At 37.8% G+C, this 26,734-nt stretch overlaps 1 protein-coding gene across 3 annotated transcripts; it reads left to right on the plus strand.

Moving 5' to 3' along the window:
- Positions 1 to 373: 373 nt before the first annotated feature.
- LOC140142476 (uncharacterized) lies at positions 374 to 22,446 on the plus strand. Of its 3 annotated transcripts, none has more exons than XM_072164461.1 (12): positions 374 to 459; positions 4,637 to 4,776; positions 5,355 to 5,585; positions 7,642 to 7,823; positions 8,682 to 8,944; positions 10,873 to 11,071; positions 11,761 to 12,019; positions 12,536 to 12,692; positions 14,010 to 14,036; positions 16,788 to 16,879; positions 17,501 to 17,594; positions 21,032 to 22,446. In XM_072164461.1, exons 2-12 carry the CDS (start codon positions 4,645 to 4,647, stop codon positions 21,241 to 21,243), a joined length of 1,848 nt encoding a protein of 615 aa, XP_072020562.1. In that variant the 5' UTR covers positions 374 to 459; positions 4,637 to 4,644; the 3' UTR covers positions 21,244 to 22,446. The 3 variants fall into 3 exon arrangements, with proteins under 3 accessions (XP_072020562.1, XP_072020564.1, XP_072020563.1); XM_072164462.1 differs by having other exon boundaries at positions 380 to 463; XM_072164463.1 differs by lacking the exon at positions 14,010 to 14,036.
- Positions 22,447 to 26,734: the final 4,288 nt, after the last annotated feature.

A 26,734-nucleotide genomic window follows, 5' to 3' on the forward strand; every position in this document is an offset into this window, starting at 1 on the left:
ATGAATGCGCAACCTTGGATTATTAATATGTTTTATCCAAGTAATACCAAATTTTTATTTTGGCATCCGTGTTCCAAACAGTAACACACAATAGAGCTATGTCTGTGTTTCCTAGCTTTTTCAGTGATCGTAATTGATTGTTTACAATGCTGCTATGGTAAAGTGACGCACAGTGGATAATGTAAATAGAGAGCTGATCCAATAGCCCAGAAAATCATCTCTTACACAAACGTGTACTGTCAGTGAGCCATATTACATACTGTGTAAAGTGGTAAAATTGAGACGTACATAGAGACTATTGATTAAGCGACGTCACGTGGTCAAAATCGATTGAAACTGAAGGCATTAAATTTAATTGACGTCTATACCTCTGCGTCTATACATAATCGTGGTGGACGAAGAAGAAAACATTTTTGCTAGGTATATTAACATTTTATAAAACCGAAATATAGAGGAAAGGTAGGTGTGTGTACGTAATTGTTGGTGTGTTTATTTCAGTCTGTAAAAATGATACATGTCGTGTCTCGTCTCGTCTCCGAGTAGATAAGCTTAAATTTTTATAGACGTAAATTGATTTCAGTTTGCATTCACTACAATCGTGCAAAAAATAAGTTGTCATATTTGGCAGCTAGTTTTTATAGTGCTAAATAATTTAGGCCCTGGAGGCATTTTTAACTAAGTTAGGGTAGAATTGGTGGTGGTGGGGGGGGGCATTTTTGGAGGGGGCAAGTAATTTTGGCAAGCCAAAGGGGGAGCAATTTTTGTCGCACATTCATGGGCGCCATTTAAATAAGACACTCTAAAAGGCATCCAATCACGGAAATGCCCAAATTTCTTGAGGATATGCCACATGTGATTATCTTCAAACTGGCATCATTAGGGACCGTTCATAAATACTTTGGTGGGGGGGCTGGGCACTTGGAAATTTTTGAGTCAAAACTTTTTTGGCCCCCCTCCAGAGAACCATAAAACTTTTTTGACCCCCCCCCCCTTACATGAGGTTAAAAAAGGTCTGGGGAGGGGCTACTCCATTTGTGCAAACTCAGTCACAATTATAGGCCTGCATGTTTGTTCATACATTTATTTATAATAGGCCTGTTTCCAAAAAACATGAAAGTTGAAGGTGTGAAAATACATGTTTTATTCTTATAACCAATAATTAAATAAATAAAAGTAACACAAAAAAGGGAAATTGACAGTGGCGTAGCTAGGGCTTGTGGCACCCAGGTCTAAGGATAGGTGTTGCTCCCGATTCTTGAAATAATTATTGCGCCCGGAGCACAAAGGGCCTACCATTAACTAATTTTGGTTATAATGAAGTTGAATATTGGTCTTAAATTGATCTTTCAAATGACTTTTTATGCGCGCGAGTCGCGCGAAAAATTTGACTTTCATCGCTTTAGGGGCGCAGAATCAATGCTGAATTGGTCAATTTGGCGCCTCCTAAGAGTGGCGCCCAGGGCACATGCCCCCACCTTCCCCGTCGCTATGCCACTGGAAATTGAGAGCAACATCTGGGCACATACTCAATTTAATACTTAAGACTGTTTTATCAGGGGCATAGCCAGCTTTCTTGGTCAGGGAGGCAAAATATAAATTTTGGGTCAAAGACAAAAAAAATGCTGGTTGCATCATTTTATCAGTGGGATACATATATACCCTTTTCTTATAGTGACTGTAGAATACATACATGTAAATTAAGTCTTTGAGATTCCAAAAAGGCTTTAATGAGATACTGGAAATGAGCGCGTGTAGCGTGCCAAAAAATGTAGGTCTATTTTGCACTATTTTGAGCCATAATCGGGGTAAAAAAGGGCTTTATTGGTACATATGCGCGCAGCGCGCAAAAATGTTGTATGCTCTTGTTCTTTTGGTATTTTCTTGTTAAAAACTTTTTGACCCCCCTCCTTTAGTAACCAAAACTTTTGGTCCCCCCATTCTGCAACTCAAAACTTTTTGTGTCCCCCCCACACTTTGCCCAGTCCCCCCCACCAAAGTATTTATGAACGGTCCCTTAAAATTTCCTATGAAAAGAGCGTGTGCGTGTTTTATGCAAAGCGCCTTCACATCCCTTACTTATTTGTTCTAAACTGCTATATTTTAAGAAAACGACAACTCCAATTTTTATGCAACTTTCAAAATGGAATTCTAGATAGGCCTATCATATTCATACAAATCAACACCAACTTTAACAGGGTATAGGCATATAATAATGATTTTTGATGAAAAGATTGATTTTCAGACCCCCTGTCCAAGCAAATACTTGTTTTGACCAGCAGTCCCAGCACTAACTCATTTTTTTGGCCGATTTGGATAAAAATGGTGTCAAAATGTTCAGGAGATCATACGGTACTGCATCAAATAGGTTCACATTTCGATAGCAGATGACCAAGAATATATTCTCTGTAAAGCATCTGCGTGATTTATTTCAGAAAATAATTTATTATAAGCGTTTGCGAGAATTTTTTTTCCGACCATGTTCGATCTCATTAATTATGCATAACGTTCGGGGGACAGCGAGTACATGCATAATTTGCCTGTAGGCCTACACACAAGCCGCGCTGTGCACGTTGCCGACTGCCCGGGCTGACTGCCTGCCTAAGAAATATGAAACATCACCCTTTTTTAAAGGCTCATTCTCAAGGTCAAATTGATTCAATCAATGGGATTCAATGGGTGTTGTCGATTTTGATGTGTTACTAATTCACAAATTCCATCATACATTTATATTTACAGTATTTTATTCTGATTTATCCTGAAAAGAGCAATAATTTGGGACCATTTTCAACAAAATCAGAGCATTTTTCAAATTTGTTCCATGTGGTGCCAAAATTAGACCTATGACTTCATGATGTTACATTTTTGACCTCTATAAAGTTCAATGACCTTTTCCCACCAAATGAGGGTGCTGTCGAAATGCCTCCATAGCCTGTATTGACCAGCGCTATATACTGTATCTCTGCCAAATGCAGCAAATTTAACGGAAATTGATTGGACTAAAATGACTTGAATAAGGCGACTATTTATTTTAAGGCGATCATTTTGGTCAGAGCCGTGCCTAATAAGCTAGCAGTGTTTGTGCTCAAATATTGAGAAAATAAAGCCCACACTCCAACAGGAATGAGATGTGTTCACTATGTGAGATGATTCCAAAGCTCATTGTGATTTTATTTCCCCCCTCCCCCATGTCAGTGCATGATTTTTCTAAGGGGGGGGGGAGTAGTGAAAACATTTGTTTTGGTTTTGGCCTATAAATTGAATTTGTTGTCATAAATCAATAACTGCAATACATAAGCCTATTGAAATATAAATGTGACCAGTGACCAGTACATGAATAGCTTCCTTGATTCATTTCCTAAAAGTAATACCCTGCTGATGTAAACTGTACTCGGATTTAATTTTAAGCAAAGTTACCACTGGACATTTGAAGGCTCCGACCCCAGCTAGCTCTGACTTGCCCTAAAGGCATGAATGGTTTACCAAAAAATGTTGTTTATGTCTGCATGGCTGATGTGATGATGATACTGGGGGGGGGGGAGGGACGTGATTATGGTGACGATGATGTGAGGTGATTCGGTGGATGCATGATGATTATGATGATGGTGTGCTTGATCAATGCCTGATGGTGGTGACGATGACAATGGTGTTATTACATGGTGGTGATGGATGACATCTCTGGGAATGGGAATGATGATGAAATTTGTGGTGATGATGATTAAACATGTGTTCAACTTTTTGGAAATGCTTTGCATGATGCTGTCGAACAGTGGCGTACCAGGAATAAAATTGTTTGCAGACTACAATTGTTCATTTTACCCATGATTAAGTGAGCCAGGGTGCTTAGAGAATTTAAAAAGTGGGGCGGATGGGGGTATAGGGACAACTATAATTGGCAATGCGTGACATTTTGTGCACTTTTCTTTGCGTGAGATTTTACTACCTTGGTGTGAGACCTTGAGAAAGTGCCTGATTGTATGACTGTCCCTCCCAATGCGTTGACAGTTGACAGCCTTGATTACATGGTAGTGGTGATGGTGACCAGTAGTGATGATGATGGTGGTCATCATGATGATGACAATGATTACTTTATGATGATGGTGATGGTAATGATGATAATAAAGATGGTATTCATTGGTGATGATGCCTAGTCCCGGTGCCTAGTAGTGGTGGTGGTAGTATAGTGATGATGATGATGGTGTGGTGGTGGTGGTGATAAGATGATGAATGGTTGTGGTCAGGTGGTAATAGTCAGGTGGTGGTGATGATGATGGTAGTGATATGATGATGATGGCAGTGGTATAAGTGATGATGAAGGTGGTGGTGGTAGTGCATAATTATAATGATGATGATGACAATGGTGGTGTTGGTGCATGCATGGTTTTGATGATGATGATGGTGATGGTAAAAGGATGATGATGATTTGCCCCAAATTTCTTAAAATCTGGGTTGGGCAGGTTTTTTATACCTTATGCCTAGATGTGTAATTTTTTGAAGAAGATAAGCTACAATATATCATTTGTGTTTTGATATAGTTTTCCTAGTTCACAAAAGCATTGCAGCCCAAATTCCTATCCAATCCCATGCATGTTTTATGTTTGATGTTTTACATGTACCTTATTTGTTTGTATTTGTACAGATACCAGTATGGGTTGTGCCTCATCAGCCCCACCACCCCAGCAGAATGGTGGAGTTAAGCACCACAATGTACAGCAACCCCAGCATTATCAACAACCTCCCCCACAACAACCAATGCACCAACCTCCTCCATACCAACAGGTAATATAACAGATGGGTACACGTAGCGATGCTGGGACTTATGCAGGATGTGTCTCGATAAAACTAAAATGATAGTGTTCTACCCACAGACTACTATGTCAGACTAACCACGCACAGCCAAAGTTTCAGCATCACCCGAAATTTTGAATTTTGTTAAAAAGTGTATATTATGGCTTTAAATACATCTGTTTTTAGGAAAATGTAGCAATATGGTTTTAACTAGATTTAGTTTTAAAGTAGACTAGTATAATCATCACTATAGTAACTTAAGGCACTTGTTTATGTAAGTTTGGTCCTATAGCACTATATCTGTGCCCGATAGGTACCAATGGCTATTTCTATCATACCCTGAATATTTGGGTTATCGTTTAAAAATAAAAACAGGAAGCAATATGCAGGGTACAATAGAGAATCCATTGGTATACATCGGGGTGCCGATAGCGTTAAAACCAAACTTAACATGGCGCCTGAGAAAAAAGAATACACACACATTTTTACTAAAATTGTTACAAAATTTACTCTCTATTGCTATACCGTGCAACCTAACTGTTTTAAGTTTTCTTTGTCTTCTGTTTCAGGCACCCCCACCTCAACACCAGCCTCCTCCTCAGATGCCCCCTCAGCAGCAACCTCCTCCTCATATGCCTCCTCAGCACCAGCCCCCTCGTCAGATGCCTCCTCCTCCTCCTCCTCAACAACAGCCCCCTGCTCAGATGCAACCTCCTCCTCCTCAACAAATACCTCCTGCTGGGCCCCCACCGTCTCAACCACCACCACAGCCAGCTATTCAAGAGGAAGAGGAAGCTCCGGTAAGTATAGTATAAAAAATATTAATTAACTGTCTATGAGTGTGATGGTTGAAATATAATCACGAAGTGAAAGATGGATTGTTCCATTCCACGAACGGCGAGTGGAATGGAACAATACAACTTTCACCGAAAGTGATTATATTTCAACCATTACACAAATTTAAGACAGTTAATATTTGTTTTATATCACTCATGCATAAATTCTATTACTAAAATACTATTTAAGGTAGGAAATACATTTTTCATCAACATAACACCATGTTTTGCCGTGATATACTTCACATTTTGGGGTCCACCCCATAACTAAATCGGCGAGTCCAAGAGTCAGGACACGGCTTGGCGCAGGCGCACTATGGCAGAGCACATGATGGTAAAGACTATCACACAGAGAGGGTGATAGTAAAAATGATAAATGGTAATCAACCAATGAACTGTCTAGAATTTATGTATGAGTGATATATATTATAGAAGTGATTTGAAAATGTAAGCATTTCGGCCATGAATTAAAGAATATGGTGATGGGGTGATTGAATACTATTGGCTATTCCAGTTGAAATACATACACCCCCAATGGAAGACCTGACCTTAATGGGGGGGGGGGTTCACTCCCATTGTGGCCTGTACACCATCCACGATATTAAAAATGCGTAAGAAGGGTAGTTTTTCGTGGGTAGGCATGATACTCATGTATCGTGTTTAGGGTGTCAAAAACATGAAAAATTGGAAAAAAGGGTAGCAAAATTGCAATTGCTAATACGCGGAAATGAAATTTAGGGTATGAAATTTGATGCAACTGCAAGGAATAAAATCTGTGTTTAGGGTGTGAAAACAGGCGTGTGTTACCTGTTTAGGGTATCGTCTTAGCCAAGGGTTAAATCCTTGTTTAGGGTGCTTTTCAAAAGTTGATTATCGCGGATGGTGTACAGGCCATAATGGGAGTGAACCCCCAGGCCTTAATCTCCCACATAGTATCAGTATATAAAGTGTGAATTTCAAATAAGGTTACCTGAATGGCTGACTCCATTTGAAATTCACACCCCTGTGTGGGAGAGTCCATGTCTTCGATAGGGGGTGTATGAATATTAATTGGAGTAGCTCAATTCGCTCCCATATTTTCAAAAATAGCCCCTGTTAAATTACTAACCCTCAATGTGATGTTTCTGAAGAAATTGATAAATAGTCCTTGTAAAAATATCAATTTGTATGGGCAGCCTTTTACAATATAGATCAGAAAAGTTAATGAAAATTGTTAAAAACAGTTTAAAAACTGTAAAGTTTTTGTTAGAACTAAACTGACTAATAGTGGGGAGGGCAGGGAAGGGCAATGTCTTGGAATCTCAAGGCTGTTACCAGTGGCATAGCTGTAGCATAATAGGGGTACAGGGGGTGCTTGGGTCATTATAGGTCCTAGGTTATTGGTGTCCCAATCAATTTGAAAAATTATAAAATCCCATATGAAAATTGTCAAAAAATGCTTTTCCCCCCCCCAAGCCGTGTGCCTACCCCCCCCCCCCCCCAATTAGCTATTTGGAGTTATTACTCATTTGATTTATAGTGTTAACATCCAAATTGTAAAATGCACACATTTTGTTGATTTGATTAGAAAACATAATTAAATATTTACAGCACACATAATTTTTGGAATGTGCATCCTTTGTCGTACATTGTGCCCCATACTTTTACCCTCAAATGTTTTTGATCCCCCTATAGATTAAGGACTGAATTTTGTTTTATATCCCCTTTTCAGGACTCAAAATTTTCTTGTTCCCCCTATATTTTCCAACCCCCACCAAAGTGAGTAAATAATAAGAAATCACACATTATATCATTGGCGCAACTCGCATGAAATCAAAGGTCATAAAGGTAATCCAATAACAATAGCCGTCAGTAAGCCTCATACATGGTCCCTGTCCTAATTGAGTACTTCAGACGTTTGATGCAGAATTAAACATACTCATAATTCACTTTTTTCACTTATCCGAAACTTACATAAGAAATCTGCTTTTTTAAATTTTATTTTATTTATCAACTTTGTATTTATTTTATCCACTTTTAGCCCAAACCAGTTGAAATCAACCAAGAAGTGGTTGATAGCCTGTTGGATCTGGAATCCAAAATATCAGCATTTGAGAGGAGAAATGTTATCAAACAATATGAGCTGAAAGCTAACCAAATCAATATGCTGAGTCAACAAGTACAGGGTATGGCGGCAAAACAACAACAACTAGATGCTCAGACGTAAGTTATTGTCATGTCTGTATGGGGTGTGTGTGTGTGTGGGGGGGGTGTAGGGGTGGATCCCATGGGTGTCTATCTGTCTGAAGTCTAACCAAATCAGTATGCTTAGTCAACAAGTACAGGGTATGGCGGCAAAACAACAATTAGATGCTCAGACGTAAGTTATTGTCATGTCTGTAGGTGTGTGTGTGTGGGGGGGGGGGGGTGTAGGGGTGGATCCCATGGGTGTCTATCTGTCTGAAGTCTAACCAAATCAGTATGCTTAGTCAACAAGTACAGGGTATGGCAGCAAAATAACAACAACTAGATGCTCAGACGTAAGTTATTGTCATGTCTGTAGGGTGTGTGTGTGTGTGGGGGGGGTGTAGGTGGTGGATCCCATGGGTGTCTATCTGTCTAAAGTCTAACCAAATCAGTATGCTTAGTCAACAAGTACAGGGTATGGCGGCAAAATAACAACAACTAGATGCTCAGACGTAAGTTATTGTCATGTCTGTGGGGATGTGTGTGTGTGTGTGTGGGGGGGGGGGGTGTCTATCTGTCTGAAGTCTAAGAACCAAATCAGTATGCTTAGTCAACAAGTACAGGGTATGGCGGCAAAACAACAATTAGATGCTCAGACGTAAGTTATTGTCATATGTTGGTCTGGCTGTCTGTTGTGTTTTGGGGTGTTTCTATATTTATCTGTCTTTCAGTCTGTCAATAGCAAAAGTCATCAAGTTATTAATATGGATGCCTGGAAGGGCAACCAAACAATTTGTTTTATTTTTTGCCTAACTATGATACGTCATATGCAGCACTTTGATAAAACGACCCTTAATAAATTAAATATTTCCTTTTGATTTTCTTATCCAATAGACAAAAAGAATACCAGGATGTAGTGAACCTTAGTCAAATTGCCAATGCATCAACGCAGGCAATGATGAGTAGTGGCCAGTATGCATATCAAATGAACAAGGAACAGGAGGAATACATGCAAGCTTTAAATAAATCCGAGATTCACAAGAAAGAGCTGCAGGCAGCTACTAGGCAGTTGGAGGCTCTCAAGGAAGCCACACAACCTATACAGAAAGAATCAGAGGACTTGAAACAACTCTATGACCAACAAGATTCTCTACTTGGTAAGTACAGAGATAGAAGGCAGGGATGGGAACTAAATCCATCAGTTCAGTTGTCTATAGAGAGTATGCAATACGACGTCACTCATAACAGAGTCAATCTTCATTTAAATAAAATTCTGTCCTTCATAAGGTTCCATGGGAAAATTCGCATGGTAATACAATAAAATGTGTGATAGGTATGAATGGTTGTGGAATCGATCTAGAGACCTGTCCCTCTGTCATCTTAAGTTATCTTAGAAATGTCCTCCAGCATGGCTGTCATTTCAATTGTTAAACCGTTCCGGTTGGTTTATTGCATACACTCTATACTGTGCATGAACTTGTGTTAAATGCTTTGTAGTGACAACTGAATAAGTTATAGTTTGTAATGTATCTGACACATGAAAATATTCTAGTTTGCAACGTGTTTGACTCACGAAAATTTGTATCATTTTCAACCCTGCCTCAATGCATTCATGTCACTGTAACATCAGGGTGAAAATGGTATAGCTCAGTATTAAGGTGCATTGGGCTCTTTCAGTTGAAATCCACACTACCCCTGTGGAAGATTTTGGAAATATCTGCAAAAGGGGGAGTATGTTTTTTTAATGCAATTAGTCAAGGTTAATCATTTTGAAACCCATACTCCCTCTATATTATGGCTTTACCTGTATCTTTCACAACTGGGGTGAGTATTTCAAATGGAAGTTACCCAACTATCTATTCTATTTGATTTGATTTGATTTGATTCGGTATCTCCATATTGCACATACAACAATACAAGGTAAATAGATATAAAAAGCATTAACCCTAACCCAACTAGGACTCACTAAAGCTCACTATTAAAACCGCTCTGCGTGCATGGATTCCACGGGACTTGATGACGCAATCAGACCAAATCATATATACCCAGGGAATCATTGGCCGGGCCAACGTCACCTGTGTAGCTACATGCTGGGGATCTTCTGCGTGGCATGCGAGGGGTCCCAAGGTCGAATCCCGGGGGTGCCAAGTGACTTTCTTCTTCATCTTCTCTCCTTTTTCGTTCCTTCTTTCCCTTCCGATAACACAAAAACCACGGGTAGGGTTAGGGTTAAGCTACATGCATGTTTTTCCTATATGCCTCCTTAACCCTAACCCAACTAGGACTCACTAAAGCTCACTATTAAAACCGCTCTGCGTGCATGGATTCCACGGGACTTGATGCGCAATCAGACCAAGTCATATATACCCAGGGAATCGTTGGCGGGCCAACGTCACCTGTGTAGCTACATGCTGGGGATCTTCTGCGTGGCATGCGAGGGGTCCCAAGGTCGAATCCCGGGGGTGCCAAGTGCCTCTCTTCTTCACCTTCTCTCCTCTTTCGTTCCTTCTCTCCCTTCCGATAACACAAAAACCACGGGTAGGGTTAGGGTTAAGATAAATAACATATAATACACAAAAAACAAAGCAAGGAGATATCACAGGATAGCCCTTTAAACCCAAAGGCTTATTTCCGAAGGGGTCCTTTATAGGGCAAAAGGCATACATACATATAAAAACATACAAAGAAATATATATATACAAGTGAATATTAAAAGTAAAATAAAATCTTTAAACATGATTAAAATCATTAGAAACTAAATTTGGTTAAAAAGATGAGTTTTAACAGACTTTTTGAAACTTGGTTTATTAGAAATTGATTTGATTGCACTTGGTAAGTTGGCCCAATCCTGAATGGCATTATAATAAAAAGAGCCAGAAGTGATGGTAGTGGATTTTGGATTTTGGAACACGAAAATTTTGAAACTCATACACCCTCTGTGGAAGACTTCAGCTAAATCTTCCACATGGGTAGTGTGCATTTTAAATGGAATAGCCCATTTGTGATTTAGCACAATTGCATCATGGGAAGGTATGATAGTCTGCAGTGCTTATCACCATAAATGTGTTTTCCTTTCTTTCTGCAGCAAGCATCTTTAATGGTAAATACGGCAGTGAAAAGGAATTCAAATTAGAGTCTAACCTTGATATGATGATGGAGAAGAAACAACGGATATCGGTAGCCAAGTACAAATGGACCCAGTCACGGCAATTAATCTCTCACGCCGTCAATCAAATGGGTCTTGGAGTCCGCAGATGGAATGATGCAATACAAGTACCACCACAGTAAGTGAAACTGGGGTCAAATTCACTAACAGTTTTACATTGCGCAATTACCTTACTCATCCGAACCCATTGTAACTCTAACATTTGGGATTTATGATGCATTGTGAAATTGATCCTGATGTGATATAGAATGTACAGCAATTCAAGTACAAATGAGCCTAGTCTTTGGTGAATGATGCTGTCAATCAGTTGGATTAGAGTGAGCGAAAGAGCGCACATAAAACTATGACTGTTAAGGTATATTTTAACAATTTGTGTTCACACTAACCATGCAGTTGGGTCAAAATTGTGAAAGTTGGCGGATTATGCAGAAATTACCAAGCCTGGCGTTATTAGGTTACATTCACACTGATCAAAAACATTTACCTGCTGTAGAGGTGCATGGATTCTTTTCTGAAATTTTGCCCCTGTCTGAGAGCAAAGTTGCCAGCCATTTGTGTGTGATGGAAATTAAGGGTCAATCCTAACCACAGAAGGCTGTCCTCAATAAATTTGGAGCCAAACTGACTATTCATCTTAAATACCACACAATATGACAACTTTGCCAATGAGATTCTGATATTTCATGTCGTTATTCAAATCAGCCAATCAGGACTCCCTATATTCATTCACACACTACATAGACTATGATATTATGTTCTCTATTATATCATTTTGACATATCCTTAACCCATTTCATGATTTTACAGAAATGCTCAGCTACGCTACAGCTGTGCTGCAGAAGCCAGGAACAACTTTGTTGCCGCATTACAAAACATCGCCAGTGCACAGAGCTACCTCAGCACCATCAAGTTCCCATACTGCACACCATCAGAAATGCAGACACTGAATCTAGCTATCACACATATATTCACTGATTTGTTGACTGCTGATAGGCACAGGCATGCTATGGACTGTTATGTTGTTGTGTATAAGAGATCGGCAGCATTGGTGCAATGGTTTGATTTTGTAAGTTTTTAGAATTCATAATCCTTTGTGGTTGTTAATGCTAACTTTCATCTTGTCATCCTGCCACTAATTAATACATTGGTACTCTCTTCCTTTTCCCGACCTATACTCTAATCCCAAATGAACTGAACCCTACGTATACTTTTGAAAAGTGTCTTTTATAAGAACACACAGTGCTGAAAAGGAAAACAAGCAGAAAAACAACTAGTTATGAAACTTGCACCCATTAAAAACAGATAGCCACTGAGGACCTTTTTGAAAGAACCATGCTGTTGGCCTTTTTTACCTTATGGAATTGCAATCCTAATCAAACTTGGCCCACATGACCTGTAACCACATTATTCTAACGTTACCTTACCCTAACGACAATCATATTATTTATTAACCATAATCATAACTCTAACCTTTAACCCTAACTCCAATCTTATATGAGAGGGCTTATCCCTTTAAAAGGGATGGGTGATCAATACAATGAAAATGACATCTTCAATTTCTCATTTCTTCATACTACAACAGGTTATCAACAAAACTATCTTAAAAGATAATGAAAAAGTTGTTCAAGAATGTTCCAGTTTGCAGAAAGAATTGAAGGCAGAGAGAATGAGTCTGATCAAGGAGAAAGTCAGGGATAAGCTGGGAGATGAGGCTGCTGACAAGATTGAGATTAAAGAAGGTGAGCATGACTTCGAAGAGGTGGGGAATTTGGGAAGCTCATTCCCAGGAAATGTTGGTGTTTGGAGGAAATTCTGGTAATTGGAGGAAATTGTGTCTTTTTTGTATATAAAAACATGCTATAAATTGTGGGAAATTTAGCTTGCTTCACGGGAAATTAACATTTTTTGAGCCCTGAAGGTGAGCAATCAAAAGAGGACTTCTTTTTGAAAAATACCTGAAATAAAAGACAGAATGTCTTTTACAAGATTTGTGCAATATAAGTGTCCAGAGTGTATAGACTTTTCAAATCAACATCGGAATTTAAAGAAGTGCAAGACAAATGAAGTACAGTACTTGAACATACATTTTTATCCTATAGAAATGCATATTATATCATGTAGTCCTGCTGCCTAATTGCTACAAGTACAATTTTAAGCACTTTCTTAACACGCATGAAAAACACCAGGTAGATTCCAGTATATGACTAGGGCCTCCCAGAGGATTCCATTTATAGGGTAATAAATGTGTATAACTTGTTGAAAGAGAAATTGGACTCAGTAATGCACCCAGCTGAGATGTTGATGTCCAATGCACAAGCCCACAGGGAGAGTATATGTGACGTGATCAAGAGGAATGAGTCACATGTCGACCCTGGTCGAAAATGAGTTGTACATACATTTCTAAAGAAGATGTTTAGAGCTTTCAGAAATTGAAAACCCCATGTTGATACGACTGTTGTTTGCGAAGTTATATCAATTTATCAATCACTGAAAACAATATAAAACAAAAGAATTTTAATACTTTCTTTGCCAATATCTCAAAATCAATATTAGCGACATGCGACTCATTTCCCTGTCACATATTGGATGCATTGCTCAACATTCAGTGCAAGTGCATTAATGTGTCCAATCTCTTGAGCAACAAGGGATTCATTAACCTATTTCCTATTAAAGAATCTCTACAATTTCAGCTACTCTTTATAACAAACAAAATATGTAAAATGTTGGAAAATTTGACCGATATCAGTGCATCCACCTTAAAGAAATAAGAATCAATCCTGCAAGATGTGAACGCACAGCACATATTACACGATACTGAGTGCAATCAAGTGCAATTATAGAATATTTATGCATTCCTCATCATTTTCTTACAGCTTTTCTGATTGGTTATGTGTTTCTAAGAGTGTATGAAATATATTTATAACTATGCTTGATTTTGCTGTGTAGAATCTTTATATAGAATTATAATATAAAATATTAGGTCTTAAAATAGTTAGATTGTTATGGACTTCATCTTTCTTGTCTATATCTTATCCTGCATCTTGTGTAATAATTAGGTGCATCGGACCCACCCAAAGTTAAAGGTAATGCATAGTTGTATATCTATGACCTTAAAAGATCTCATCTATTTCAGGCGGCACAGTTCAACAGGGACTGTCTTTTGAAAACAAGGCTAAGAGCTATGGAATACTCCTCTCGCTTCAAGATGAGCTTTATAAGAGCTGTTTGCACTTGTGGAATTTCTGAGGAGCTGTAGAGGAGTGATTGCTCTTGCTCTTCTCAAAATGCAGTCCCTGAGTTCAATAACCTCCAAATGATGTCTTAAAAGTTGACCTTAAGTTGGGGAGTTTTTGTACCCTAATACCTTCAATGGTCACACAAAGTTCACAAACATATTGGGGTTAGAGAATTGTGCCCTGATAGATGGGAATGTGTGATATCTTTGCGATGGTGGCTTTGAATTTTGTTTGAAATGTTGTAATCCCTGAGTATGTGAAGTGCATGCTTCTTAAAATGTAGTGAATCCATTATCTGGCTTTGCGTGGATCTGTTTATGGTATCATATCAAAATTTCTTGAGACATGTCTTTTGCACTGCATGATTGGTAAATGTGGTAAGTTTTTATGTACTCCCTTTCATTTGTGAAATAATTGATGATTGTGCTATTTTCAATTGAATTGAATGATAATATTGCTTATAATGCAGAAGTCCCATCTGTTTTGCACATTGCACAATAATATTGCTTATAATGCAGAAGTCCCATCTGTGTTGCACATTGCATGATAATATTGCTTATAATGCAGAAGTCCCATCTGTGTTGCACATTGCATGATAATATTGCTTATAATGCAGAAGTCCCATCTGTGTTGCACATTGCATGATAATATTGCTTATAATGCAGAAGTCCCATCTGTGTTGCACATTGCATGATAATATTGCTTATAATGCAGCTGTGTTGCACATTGCATGATAATATTGCTTATAATGCAGAAGTCCCATCTGTGTTGCACATTGCATGATAATATTGCTTATAATGCAGATGTCCCATCTGTGTTGCACATTGCATGATAATATTGCTAAATAATGCAGAAGTCCCATCTGTGTTGCACATTGCATGATAATATTGCTTATAATGCAGAAGTCCCATTTGTGTTGCACATTGCATGATAACATTGCTATAATGCAGAAATCACATCTGTGTTGCACATTGCATGATAACATTGCTTATGCAGAAGTCCCATCTGTGTTGCACATTGCATGATAATATTGCTTATAATGCAGAAGTCCCATCTGTGTTGCACATTGCATGATAACATTGCTATAATGCAGACGTTCCATCTGTGTTGCACATTGCATGATAATATTGCTTATGCAGAAGTCCCATCTGTGTTGCACATTGCATGATAATATTGCTTATAATGCAGAAGTCCCATCTGTGTTGCACATTGCATGATAATATTGCTTATAATGCAGCTGTGTTGCACATTGCATGATAATATTGCTTATAATGCAGAAGTCCCATCTGTGTTGCACATTGCATGATAATATTGCTTATAATGCAGAAGTCCCATCTGTGTTGCACATTGCATGATAACATTGCTTATAATGCAGACGTTCCATCTGTGTTGCACATTGCATGATAAAATTGCTATAATGCAGAAGTCCCATCTGTGTTGCACATTGCATGATAATATTGCTTATAATGCAGAAGTCCCTTCTGTATTGCACATTGCGTGATAATATTGCTTATAATGCAGAAGTCCCATCTGTGTTGCATATTGCATGATAACATTGCTTATAATGCAGAAGTCCTATCTGTGTTGCACACATTGCATGATAATATTGCTTATAATGAAGATGTCCCATCTGTGTTGCACATTGCATGATAACATTGCTTATAATGCAGAAGTCCCATCTGTGTTGCACATATTGCATGATGCTATTGCTTATAATGCAGAAGTCCCATCTGTGTTGCACATTGCATGATAACATTGCTTATAGTGAAGATGTCCCATCTGTGTTGTACATTGCATGATAACATTGCTTATAATGAAGATGTCCCATCTGTGTTGCACATTGCATGATAACATTGCTTATAATGCAGATGTCCCATCTGTATTGCACATTGCATGATAACATTGCTTATAATGAAGATGTCCCATCTGTGTTGCACATTGCTTGATAACATTGTTTATAATGCAGATGTTCCATCTGTATTGCACATTGCATGATAACATTGCTTATAATGAAGATGTCCCATCTGTGTTGCACATTGCATGATAACATTGCTTATAATGCAGAAGTCCTATCTGTGTTGCACATTGCATGATAATATTGGCATGGCACACTATGAATGTCTTTAGACCACTGCTGCCCTGACAGAACAGACAGTTTAACCTGGTTGTACAGAACCAGTGGTTTAACCTATATATGGTTATATTATTCTAACATGCCTAATCGTCGGTTCTTCCAGGGCACTAGCAGTTGGGTTTTGTGATATCAAAATAGACCAGGGTCAAATCTGGAGCTTAGCTAGGATTTAAGAAGTGCCCATCATTTTCACCAAAATTGCCTGTACAAAATTTGCCCCTGAAACCAAAACCAGACCTCTGCCACTTCTGGGGGTTCAGTCAGTTCAATAGCTATTAATATAGCCTTGAATTGTTTGTCTGATCTTGTTTTGGTTTTAATTTACCTGTCCCATGAGAAAACTGCCTGCCCAAAATGATGGGTGGACGGGTGGCTAGCTAACACCCTGGGTCAACTACTCTGTCTTATTCATTCTGCATTTAATTTTTGAAAAATTGATTTTAAAGTGATTGTCTAATTTGTAGATGAGAGTCCAGGAGAAGATGATAAAGAACCAGAGTTTGCTGCCTTAGCTGTCATTGATGCAGACACCGTCTCACAAGCTGGCGAATTAGCTGTAAGTAAAGGGTTTCTTTCACCAATCTTTGCACAAGAACAAAATGATAATGATACAAATTACAGGGAATAATCCAAAATAATTAGGGTGATTATAACTGATGCATGCTTGAACCACATTTCGTACTTTAGTTCTCAAAATTACACAAAATGACTCGGGCAATTATCGTAGTTGGGTGATGATATATAATCCGAGACAGAATTAAAAAAAACTAGTAACACACAAGGGACCCAGTGGCGGCACCAGGAATTTTTTTGGGGGGGCATTAGGGGGCAAAGTGAACTTCAAGGGGGGCAAAATCAACCAATTTTGCGCAAAATTAATGCAAAAATGGACATTTTTGTAATTTTTGTTTTGTTTTTTTTTTTGGGGGGCAAGAGTTCTGACTGGAGGGCATTTGCCCCATGCCCCCACCCAGCGTGGTGCCACCACTGAAGGGACCCCTACCCAAACCACCCAGATGGGTTAGGGTTTATAAAGGGAAAATACTTTTGCATTTTATGAGTGAAACATAATAGAGCTATGTGAAGGATGCTTGCAGGCCATGCAGCAAGTATAACTTTCTTAACGCATTTTCTTTTCTTGAACATATTTAGATTGTTTTGTTATTTTCTATCCTAGGAGATGAAGACTGAGAGTACAGAGCTTGCTAATGCTCCGACACCACTGCCACTGGACGAACTTGCACCCGCACCTAACATGGATGATATATTTGGTATGTTTAGCACTGAGGAAACATAAATGTTTCATTTTATGACATTGGCAGTCAGGATAATAATCAAATTTTCATATTTTGTGACTTCAGTGAATAGATTCATCAGGTTTGTAAGACATATCAATTAGAAATTTTCGCTTGACAAAACCAGTAAGTTTTTACTTACTCTCTAATATTTCGTCCTACACGTCGGAGGACTTCTTCAGATGTGAAACATCTGATCCACTTTCCCGGGAAACTGACTTCCGGTTGTGATTGGTCTTGTTTCCAGTCTTCAAATGTGGGTCATATACGTGACTTAGGAAATAAGTGCCTTCCTCTCTGACTTCCGGTTGTGATTGGTCTTGTTTCCAGTCTTCAAAAGTGGGTCATATACGTGACTTAGGAAATAAGTACCTTCCTCTCAACTCAAGAAATGGGTGACTAACTTATCCAAGCACAAACTGTCGGAACCGGAGGAGAATGTACTGCAAAAAGGGCTCAATTTCGCGGTAAGTTGCGATCATATTCCCAATGAAGAATTTATTGTTGCCACGGAAAAAGCTTGCAGTTTCATCCCTGCCGATGAAAGACCGGCGCTTAGAGCTGAAATAGTAGGTGTACTGAGAAATGCAAAGCCTCCTCAGTCTAATATCACGAAGAGGAGAGGCTAGCCATCAATTCCCTCAAGAAAAATGACTCGATCTTGATAATGAAGCGCGAGACAAGGGTAGGTCAACTGTAGTCTTAGATAAAGGAAATTATGAAGAGAAGGTGCATGAAATGCTGAAAGATGAAAGAACTTATGAAAAACTAAAGGCTGACCCCACCCCAAAGTACAAGCGAAAGTTAACTGCCATCCTCGCTAGACTTAAGAAAGAGAACAAAATTGATGAGAAGCAATATAAGCTTCTGTACCCTACTACAGCAAATACTCCTAGACTTTATTGCACTACGAAAATCCACAAGCAAGGCAACCCTATACGACCAATCGTCGATTATACAGATTCCCTCGGCTATGAGACATCAAAAGCCCTTGCCGATTTGCTCAATCCATTGGTCGGTACCACGGAACACCACGTTAAAAATTCAAAAGAATTAGCGGAGGACTTAAGTGGAGTATGTATCGAGGAAAATGAAATATTTAACTCACACGACGTGGTATCCTTGTTTACCAATACCCCAATAAACGAGGCTTTAGATGTGGTTAAACAAAGACTGGTAGATGACAAAGATCTCAAAAAGCGCAATTCAAACTTGAAGTTGAAGATATTATCGAACTCCTTGAATTTATTCTCACCACCACATATTTTGAATTCAGAGGTGCCATATATAGGCAACGGTTTGGCGCAGCGATGGGCAGCCCAGTCAGCCCCATAATAGCGAATTTATTTATGGAATTCCTGGAACAGCAAGCAATCGCGACTGCCCGATTGATTGTAAGCCACGGTATTAGGCGTCGTTATGTGGATGACGTGCTTGAAATCATAACAACAGGTGAAGTCCAGAATTTAACTGATCACTTAAACCAAGTTGACAAAACGGACAGTGTAAAATTCACGTCCGAAGAAGAGAAAGAAGGGCAAATACCATTTCTCGACACGCTTATTGTTCGGAAACCTGATGGTACGGTAAAGCTCCTGGTATATAGGAAACCAACCCACACTGACCAATATCTCAGTTTTAAGTCAGAACACCCTCTCCATCAGAAAATGGGTGTGGTCCGAACTCTATTTGACCGTATGTACAGCGTGGTCACGGAAGAAACGGATAGAGAAAATGAAGAAAAACATGTGCGTGGAGCCCTTAAAAACTGTGGCTATCCAAAAAAAAAACATGGGCAGTAGACCAAGTCAAAGAAAAAATGAAACAAAAATCTAAAGCGACTGTGAAACCTAGCGCTAAGAAAGATCAAAAGATTGAGGACAAAAGCAAGGGGATGGTAGTGCTCCCTTATGTCAATGGAATCTCTGAACGAGTTCAAAGAATTTTCAAAAAACACAAAGTAGACACTGCAATGAAGCCCCACCAAACCCTCAAAAAGATTTTGGTCCATCCAAAGGACAAGAGAGACAAACTTAAGACAGGCAATTGTATTTATGAGATCGGCTGCCAAAATTGTGATCTTAGTTACGTTGGTGAAACCTCTCGGTTGTTCGGGATTAGGCTCGCAGAACATCAAGCGGAGGTTAAGAAAGCGAATGACAAAAGGTTCACTCGGTCAGAGCGAAGGACATCGGAACAAGAACAAACGAAGTCAGCCATATCTGATCATGTCGCTAGAGCAAATCACGTTGTCAACTGGGAGGACTCCAAGATACTTGGCAAAGAACATATCAGAAGATCCAGAGAAGTACGAGAAGTGATGGAGATCAGAAAGAGGGGGACAAAGACCATGAATAGAGAGGAAGGCACTTATTTCCTAAGTCACGTATATGACCCACTTTTGAAGACTGGAAACAAGACCAATCACAACCGGAAGTCAGTTTCCCGGGAAAGTGGATCAGATGTTTCACATCTGAAGAAGTCCTCCGACGTGTAGGACGAAATATTAGAGAGTAAGTAAAAACTTACTGGTTTTGTCAAGCGAAAATTTCTAATTGATATTTTGTGACATTGACATGCCGTCGTTTTGGTGACATGTGTCAACATTATGCAATTATTCATCAGTATAATTCAAACAAATTACTCCCTCCATTTAGCAGGAGGTAGTACATGTATACAAAATATGTATATTGAGCATTGCACTAAATATTTGGGATGCATTGTGTGGAAGATTAAGGTTGCGTCTTCCAAAGGGTGTATGGATTTCATTTGGAATAGCCCATTCCTATCTCTGTGACAGGTGGCAACATTTTTGTTAAAATTTCATAAATTTTGATATGAATTCAACTACATTTTAATCATAATAGTATGTTATATAATCGGCTATTCCAGAAATTAAAGACAATCTCCTAAAGAAGACATGGAATTCCCAAAATTTTTTACCATTTTTTGCTCTGGGGACTCCCAAAAAAATTGTCATTATTTTCACAACCCTAAAGAAGACATGGGAATTCCCAAGAAAAAGACACCAAAAATGTTGGCAAAAATTTGCTTGTCTTCTTTAGGGACACTGGGAATTCCCAATTTTGTAAATCATTTTATTGTCAGAATGGGAATTTCCATTTTTTTGGATACAATTTTGGTCTGGGAATTCCCAAATATTTATGGTACAAACTTACATGTCTTCTTGGGGGGGGGGAATGCCATTAATTTCTGGAATGCTGCCCAATGCTCATTTCAAGGACTGACCCATCTTCAGATACCAAATCTTGGATTCTCCATCTTTGATTGTTTCAACGTTACAAAGACCAGGTTTGAACTTCAATTTAAATGAAGCATATGTGTAAAGTTCTTTTTGAAAAAAAAACTTGTATCTTCAACTAAAAAGATCAACAATAATTTACACTCCACAGGTAACATTGAGCAGTTGAAGCAACAACACGAAGAACAACAGAAGGAGTATGAGAAGCAACAAGAAATTGCTAAAGCTCGTGCAGATCAAGGATTGCAAGATAAACTTGCGCAAAGACGAAGCAGAAGACGACGTATGCAGGCCAATGAAGCTGAAGCTAATGCGCTGGGAGGCACCCCAAATGGTGGAAATGCATATTATGATATGATGTGATGTCATAAACAATTATGTGACATGATCAAGGAAAATGAGTCGGATGTCGCTAATATTGATTTTGAGATATTGACAAAGAAAGTTTTAAAATTCTTTTGTTTTATATTGTTTTCAGTGATTGATTAATTGACATAACTTCGCACAGAAAAGTAGTATCAACATGGGGTTTTCAGTTTCTGAAAGCTCCAAGTGTCCTCTTTTATAGAAACATATATAAAACTCATTTTATATGGGTCGACATGTGATTCATTCCTCTTGATCATGTCACATATTGTGTGTTCATTTATTTGAAGATGCAGTTTTAGTTGCTATTTGAATTCAAGCCATCATGCACATGAATTTTGATTTTTTTTTCCAACCCGATTTTGCTATATATATGTAATAGTTACACATTTCAACTTGCAACTAAATGGAATCAGCCAATTTTGCTGATTGGTTACCAGAGTCATTTTGACATAAGTTGTATTATGACATTAAGATTCCCGTAGAACACCATGTTAAATGGACAATATAGCCAATGGGGTTTCTTTCACTTTAACTTGTTATTTTGGCTTATGATGGACAGAAACCCTTCCAAGCTGTTATTTGCTAAAATTATTTCAGCATTTTGGGTCAAGAATAACAAAATTAAAATTTGACGGAACTCGTTCATTATGGCTTTAATACATCAGCAATGAAAAGTTGATATTTAGGCTTATAGGTTAATGAAACCTAAGAGCTATTATTGCTGGCATTGATATCATTTCGGTACCTATGCACCATATGCAGTGGGGACATCCCACAACTTGGGCTTTAGTTGCTTCCTGGTTGCCTCTCTGACAACTATTTTCGGCAAAAAATTGTTTGAGGAAGGCTGAACCTAGTATGAGTACAGGGTGTTTCCCATATCAGAATATAGTCACCAACAGAGATAAACTTGGAATGTTGCATTTGACACATGTCAATCAGACCAGATATGCTGCACATGCCATCAACCAATTACAGCATATATGGACACAAAATTCTGCTGGCAGCTCTGAACCCAATAATGAATGCATCATTTCATTCTTAAAAAGCAGTAAGAGAAAAATAATTACAAGTTTTTGTAATTCTTATTATTTTCCTTGGTCTGAAACAATACCATAACAGGTAAGTTGTCCAAAGACGTGTGATTTGATATTCACCTTCACTTTAATCACCTTGAAAATATGTAAACATCCTGCACATAAAGCTATTGTTAAAATTGCCAGTGAACATCATTTTTAGTTGTAAGTGGTCAGCTCCATGGACAAGAAATTACTCCTTAGCTGACTAATTTGGGAATTTTAGTTGATTTTAATTTTAATACTTCCCAACTCATTTGTTGTAGATGGTTACAAATATGACAAAACGACTGGCTTTTGATTAATTAAATGAACAAAGTAAAAGTGTAAAACAAGACATTTTCTTGTAAATGAAAAGTTAATAATTTCACAAGTGACAAGAGTTTTAAAAATGGGCAAAATTATCAATTTATCAAAAATACCATGTTGTAAAAATAGTGTGCTCTGCGCTAGTTTTCAGTGAACATTCCAGGTAATAAAAATCCAAAGATGTATTGTGTATTCACCTTGACTTGTATATTAACACCTTGATTAAAATGTGACACAATTAAGCAAAATGTGGACAATCAAACCACAGTATCTTTTGTGGGACATGAGAGCACATCAGATACATCAAGTTACATTCTGAATACAATGAAGGTCCTTCTGATATCAAATTTGTTTTTTTAAATGTCCGATTTGGTGTCTGATGTGCTGTCAGGTCCCACAAATAATACTGTGCAAATGTTGCTATCTGATTCCTTAAATATGATTAAAAGTTCATTATCATGATGTTAAAATCGAATATTTGACAACATTGTCCTCATTTTGGCAGATTGAAATTGTCAGGATGTAAGTGCCTTATAGAATATGTAATATATCACTGTCATCTGTATACTGTGCACTATGGGTAAGTGCTGCCATTCAGGCAAGACTCTCTTTTCAAGCTTGTTTTTCATTCCAGAGGACAATATTGTAACCCTGCAGACCAAAGCCAAATGTATGCAATTGAGGACCATTTTCACAAATCTTTCTCAGTCCACAACCACCATTACCAATGGTTTAGTACAAACAAAACATCCATGTTTTTTGGGGTTTTTTTTGCAATGAGATGCAGGTGATGGATTTAAACACTACAGTTTGTGGCAGAGAGGAACGACAGTTGTTTACACTTTGAGAGCGTGCACAGCGTAAACACAGGAATTGGTTCTGACTGGCTGATTCAATTGTCTGACAATCATAACAACAGACCGATATTCTGATTGGCTGATTATGTTGGTCTGTACAGATCAGCACGCTTGAAGGGAACGCAAAGCTCCATGTATGTCGCTTATTAACAGGGCGCTCACGTCAATCTGAGCAAGGGACTGCCGTTCTTCTCTGAAATAATGGCAATAATGAAAATATGATTGAATCGGATTGAATCACATATTGTGACTTTATTTGACTAATGCAAAAACCCACCCATTTAGTTTTAGAAAAGCATTCATAAATGGCAATCAGAATTCAATATGATATTTTTGTATACATTATATTATATGCATGTACCTTGTATTATTACTTTGTATATAGTGTAAAATATGTAAAAAGATTTTAGTTCACACTACTGTCTATCACATCAGCAAAACCAAAGACTCAATGGCATAAGAAAAGTAGATGAATGAAGAAGTGAAATAGATTGTTAGGCAAAAAAAAAAAGATTTGTCTCAAAGCTTGCGCCTGCATTTGTAAAATCGTGAGATTTGAAAAAACAGAAATGCAGATATTTTTTTTTATTTCAAAAAATAAAATTTAAGTTTTTCGGAAAACCGGAAAAATTCGTGAAAATCAGATTTTTTCTCAAAATACCATAAAAAGTCGGGAATAAAAAAAAATCACATTTCGCATTTGTTTTCAAACCACTTGTGAGCTTTGAGACAAACCTTTATTTTTTTTGGCCTTATGGGCTTGGAAAGTTAATGTATAGTTTTGTGGATTAGTCATATTAATCATGTATAAAACTGAGCAACATTGAAAGGTACAAGTGTAGCAGTCAATGGCAGCACTCAGATATTTTTGGGGTGGGGTGGGGGAAATAAAATTTTGGGGTAGGAAGAAAGTGAAAATTCACAGATTATAAGTGGGGAAGCCCAAGATTGGGGAAGCATGACACCCCTCCCCCTGGTCACCTGGTGCCACCTTTAGTACCAGTGTCATACTTGCAGTTTTGTTTAGATTGACCATTAATTGCAATATCATGACAATTTATTATTTGTTCAGCTTCGATGACACCTGTTACTTTCAAAGAGGTATTAGAGTGGTTTGATGAGACAGGTGCTTTGTGCAATTCCTAGCAAATCTAGGCTGTATTGATAGCAGATTTATTTGCTCCATCGCATTCACACACACACCCCTCAGACAGTGAATGGAATTTGTCCAGTGTAATTTCACAAAGGTGTCACTGTAGTTGGAACATATAATAACCCTATGCAATGATTTAAATTATCATTATGCAAGAATTACCCTCTATTTATATGATTATATGCAAAAGAAAAGAATTGAAAAATGTATAAATTAAGGGGTGTTGTGCTGTAATGATAAAAATAGTTGAGATGTCTTTTTTCGATTATTTATGTCCATCAGGCTGAAGATCAGTTGTAAATCTGTATAAACATAGACTTATGTAATATATTGTAGCATTATTTCAAACAAACATTCCAGCTTAAAGTACCTTGAGATGTGTATTATTAATGTAATCATGTATTATATTTTTATTTTTAAGATGTATAAAGTTTTACTGTACTTGTCCTGTCACACAAGTCAAGACCGAGTTATAGCGCAACATCTTTGCAGGTGATTTTCCATTGCGACAGGTGCAGCAGCATTTTGCGGCCAGCTTCTATACTCGGCTCCTAAAAATGGCCTTAGTGTCTTCTGCTGCAGAAAACATCACAGGTGTTGATCCTGGTGGATGACCCCTCCCCAAAGGAGGATGGTCATACAATCATCCCCCAATGTTAATGCCTGTATGTGGGTTTCTGACCAAATTAAACTCATATTTGGTTATTTTAGTTTAAAAAGTGCCAATGTGCCAATTTTTGTGCTCTTACTTTTCCCACCATATTTCACCATTTTAACTTCAATATGGCAATTTATTCCTTGTGCATGGTTCTGCTTTCACTATACTTACGAATTTTTTACAATCACCCCCCCCCTCCCCATGTCAAAAAAAATCTACATGTACACTACTGGAAATTGTTGAGTAGGAGAACAAATCCTCAACAAAGCTAATCACTTGAGTGGAAAATCAGAGCAGAGTACCAAAAATACAACTTTGTTGCAGTGAAAAATCACCCACAAAGATGATATTTCTCAGCCTTAATGTTATGCAGTCATTTAGACTGCAAACTAAACTTATGTATAAAAGTTGACTTCAATATCTTTGAGTAGTGTTTAAGGAATGAATAATTTGTGGGTACGTTTAAGTTACACTTTGATGGGGAGGTAATGTTGGGATATTCCAGTTGAAATTAGAAATTCAGCAGATTCTACCAAAGATAGTTGTAAACAAATGTGTATAAATCAAACTTGATTCTCTTAAAATTTGTGTTTACACAGTAAAGATTGGGTTCATGAGAATGAAACGATCTCTACTAATATTGCTAGAATCAAGGTTGATTCTTACACATATGCAATGAAATTCTGGTGTGTTTGGAGTGAAATTGTACAAAATTCACATGTACTGAGATGTTGATGCATCTAATACACTAGGGGTGTATTAGATGCATAGACATTTCAGTACATGTGCACTATTTTATACAATTTCTCGAACAACCTATTTCATACACAAGACAAAAATCTTTGCTATTTTTATAACAAAATTGTCACTACAAATGTTGGAAAATGCAAACAAATATAATTGAATCAACCCACAAGAATAATGTATGTGTCCCAAAGCACTGTGCAGTACGCTGAGTGCAAGCCTGTTCATTATACACAATTAATATGCATTTTTCTAACATTTGCTCTGATTGGTTCTTGCTATCTGAGAGTGTATGAAAAGATAGTGGTAATTGAAAAATTTAAATATGCTAAAGTTTCAAGAAGTAAATATGATGATATCATGCATTCAAGATTCATAGTTATGCAATAATACTAAAGCTGAATTTATACTTGATCATGAGCGATTGCGATGCACCACTTTTGAAGTGATGGGCAATCGACAAATTTTGTGATTCATTGCTCATTGCTTTTGCATTTATACTTTAACTTATTACGGCAATAGCAATTGCAGACGAAAATTAAAATGTTCTAAATGCCACAAAATACATTTTAGCTGTCAATAATTATTGCTTTGAAATAATTCGTCACCGAAAGTTTAATCAAGAAAGGTATATTAATTGTTAGTTTGGAAATAATTGGTTGTTGCATTCAAGTGTCAAGCGATAAAA

Source organism: Amphiura filiformis, chromosome 20 (assembly GCF_039555335.1).
Source record: "Amphiura filiformis chromosome 20, Afil_fr2py, whole genome shotgun sequence".
Classification (NCBI taxonomy): Eukaryota; Metazoa; Echinodermata; class Ophiuroidea; order Amphilepidida; family Amphiuridae; genus Amphiura; species Amphiura filiformis.

Excerpts from the sequence above, each read along its gene's own strand:
- LOC140142476 (XM_072164461.1), top strand. The coding sequence starts at position 4,645 with ATGGGTTGTGCCTCATCAGCCCCACCACCCCAGCAGAATGGTGGAGTT. Across the intron at positions 4,777-5,354 it reads AACCTCCTCCATACCAACAG|GCACCCCCACCTCAACACCA; the intron begins GTAATATAACAG and ends CTTCTGTTTCAG. Across the intron at positions 12,020-12,535 it reads TGGTGCAATGGTTTGATTTT|GTTATCAACAAAACTATCTT; the intron begins GTAAGTTTTTAG and ends ATACTACAACAG.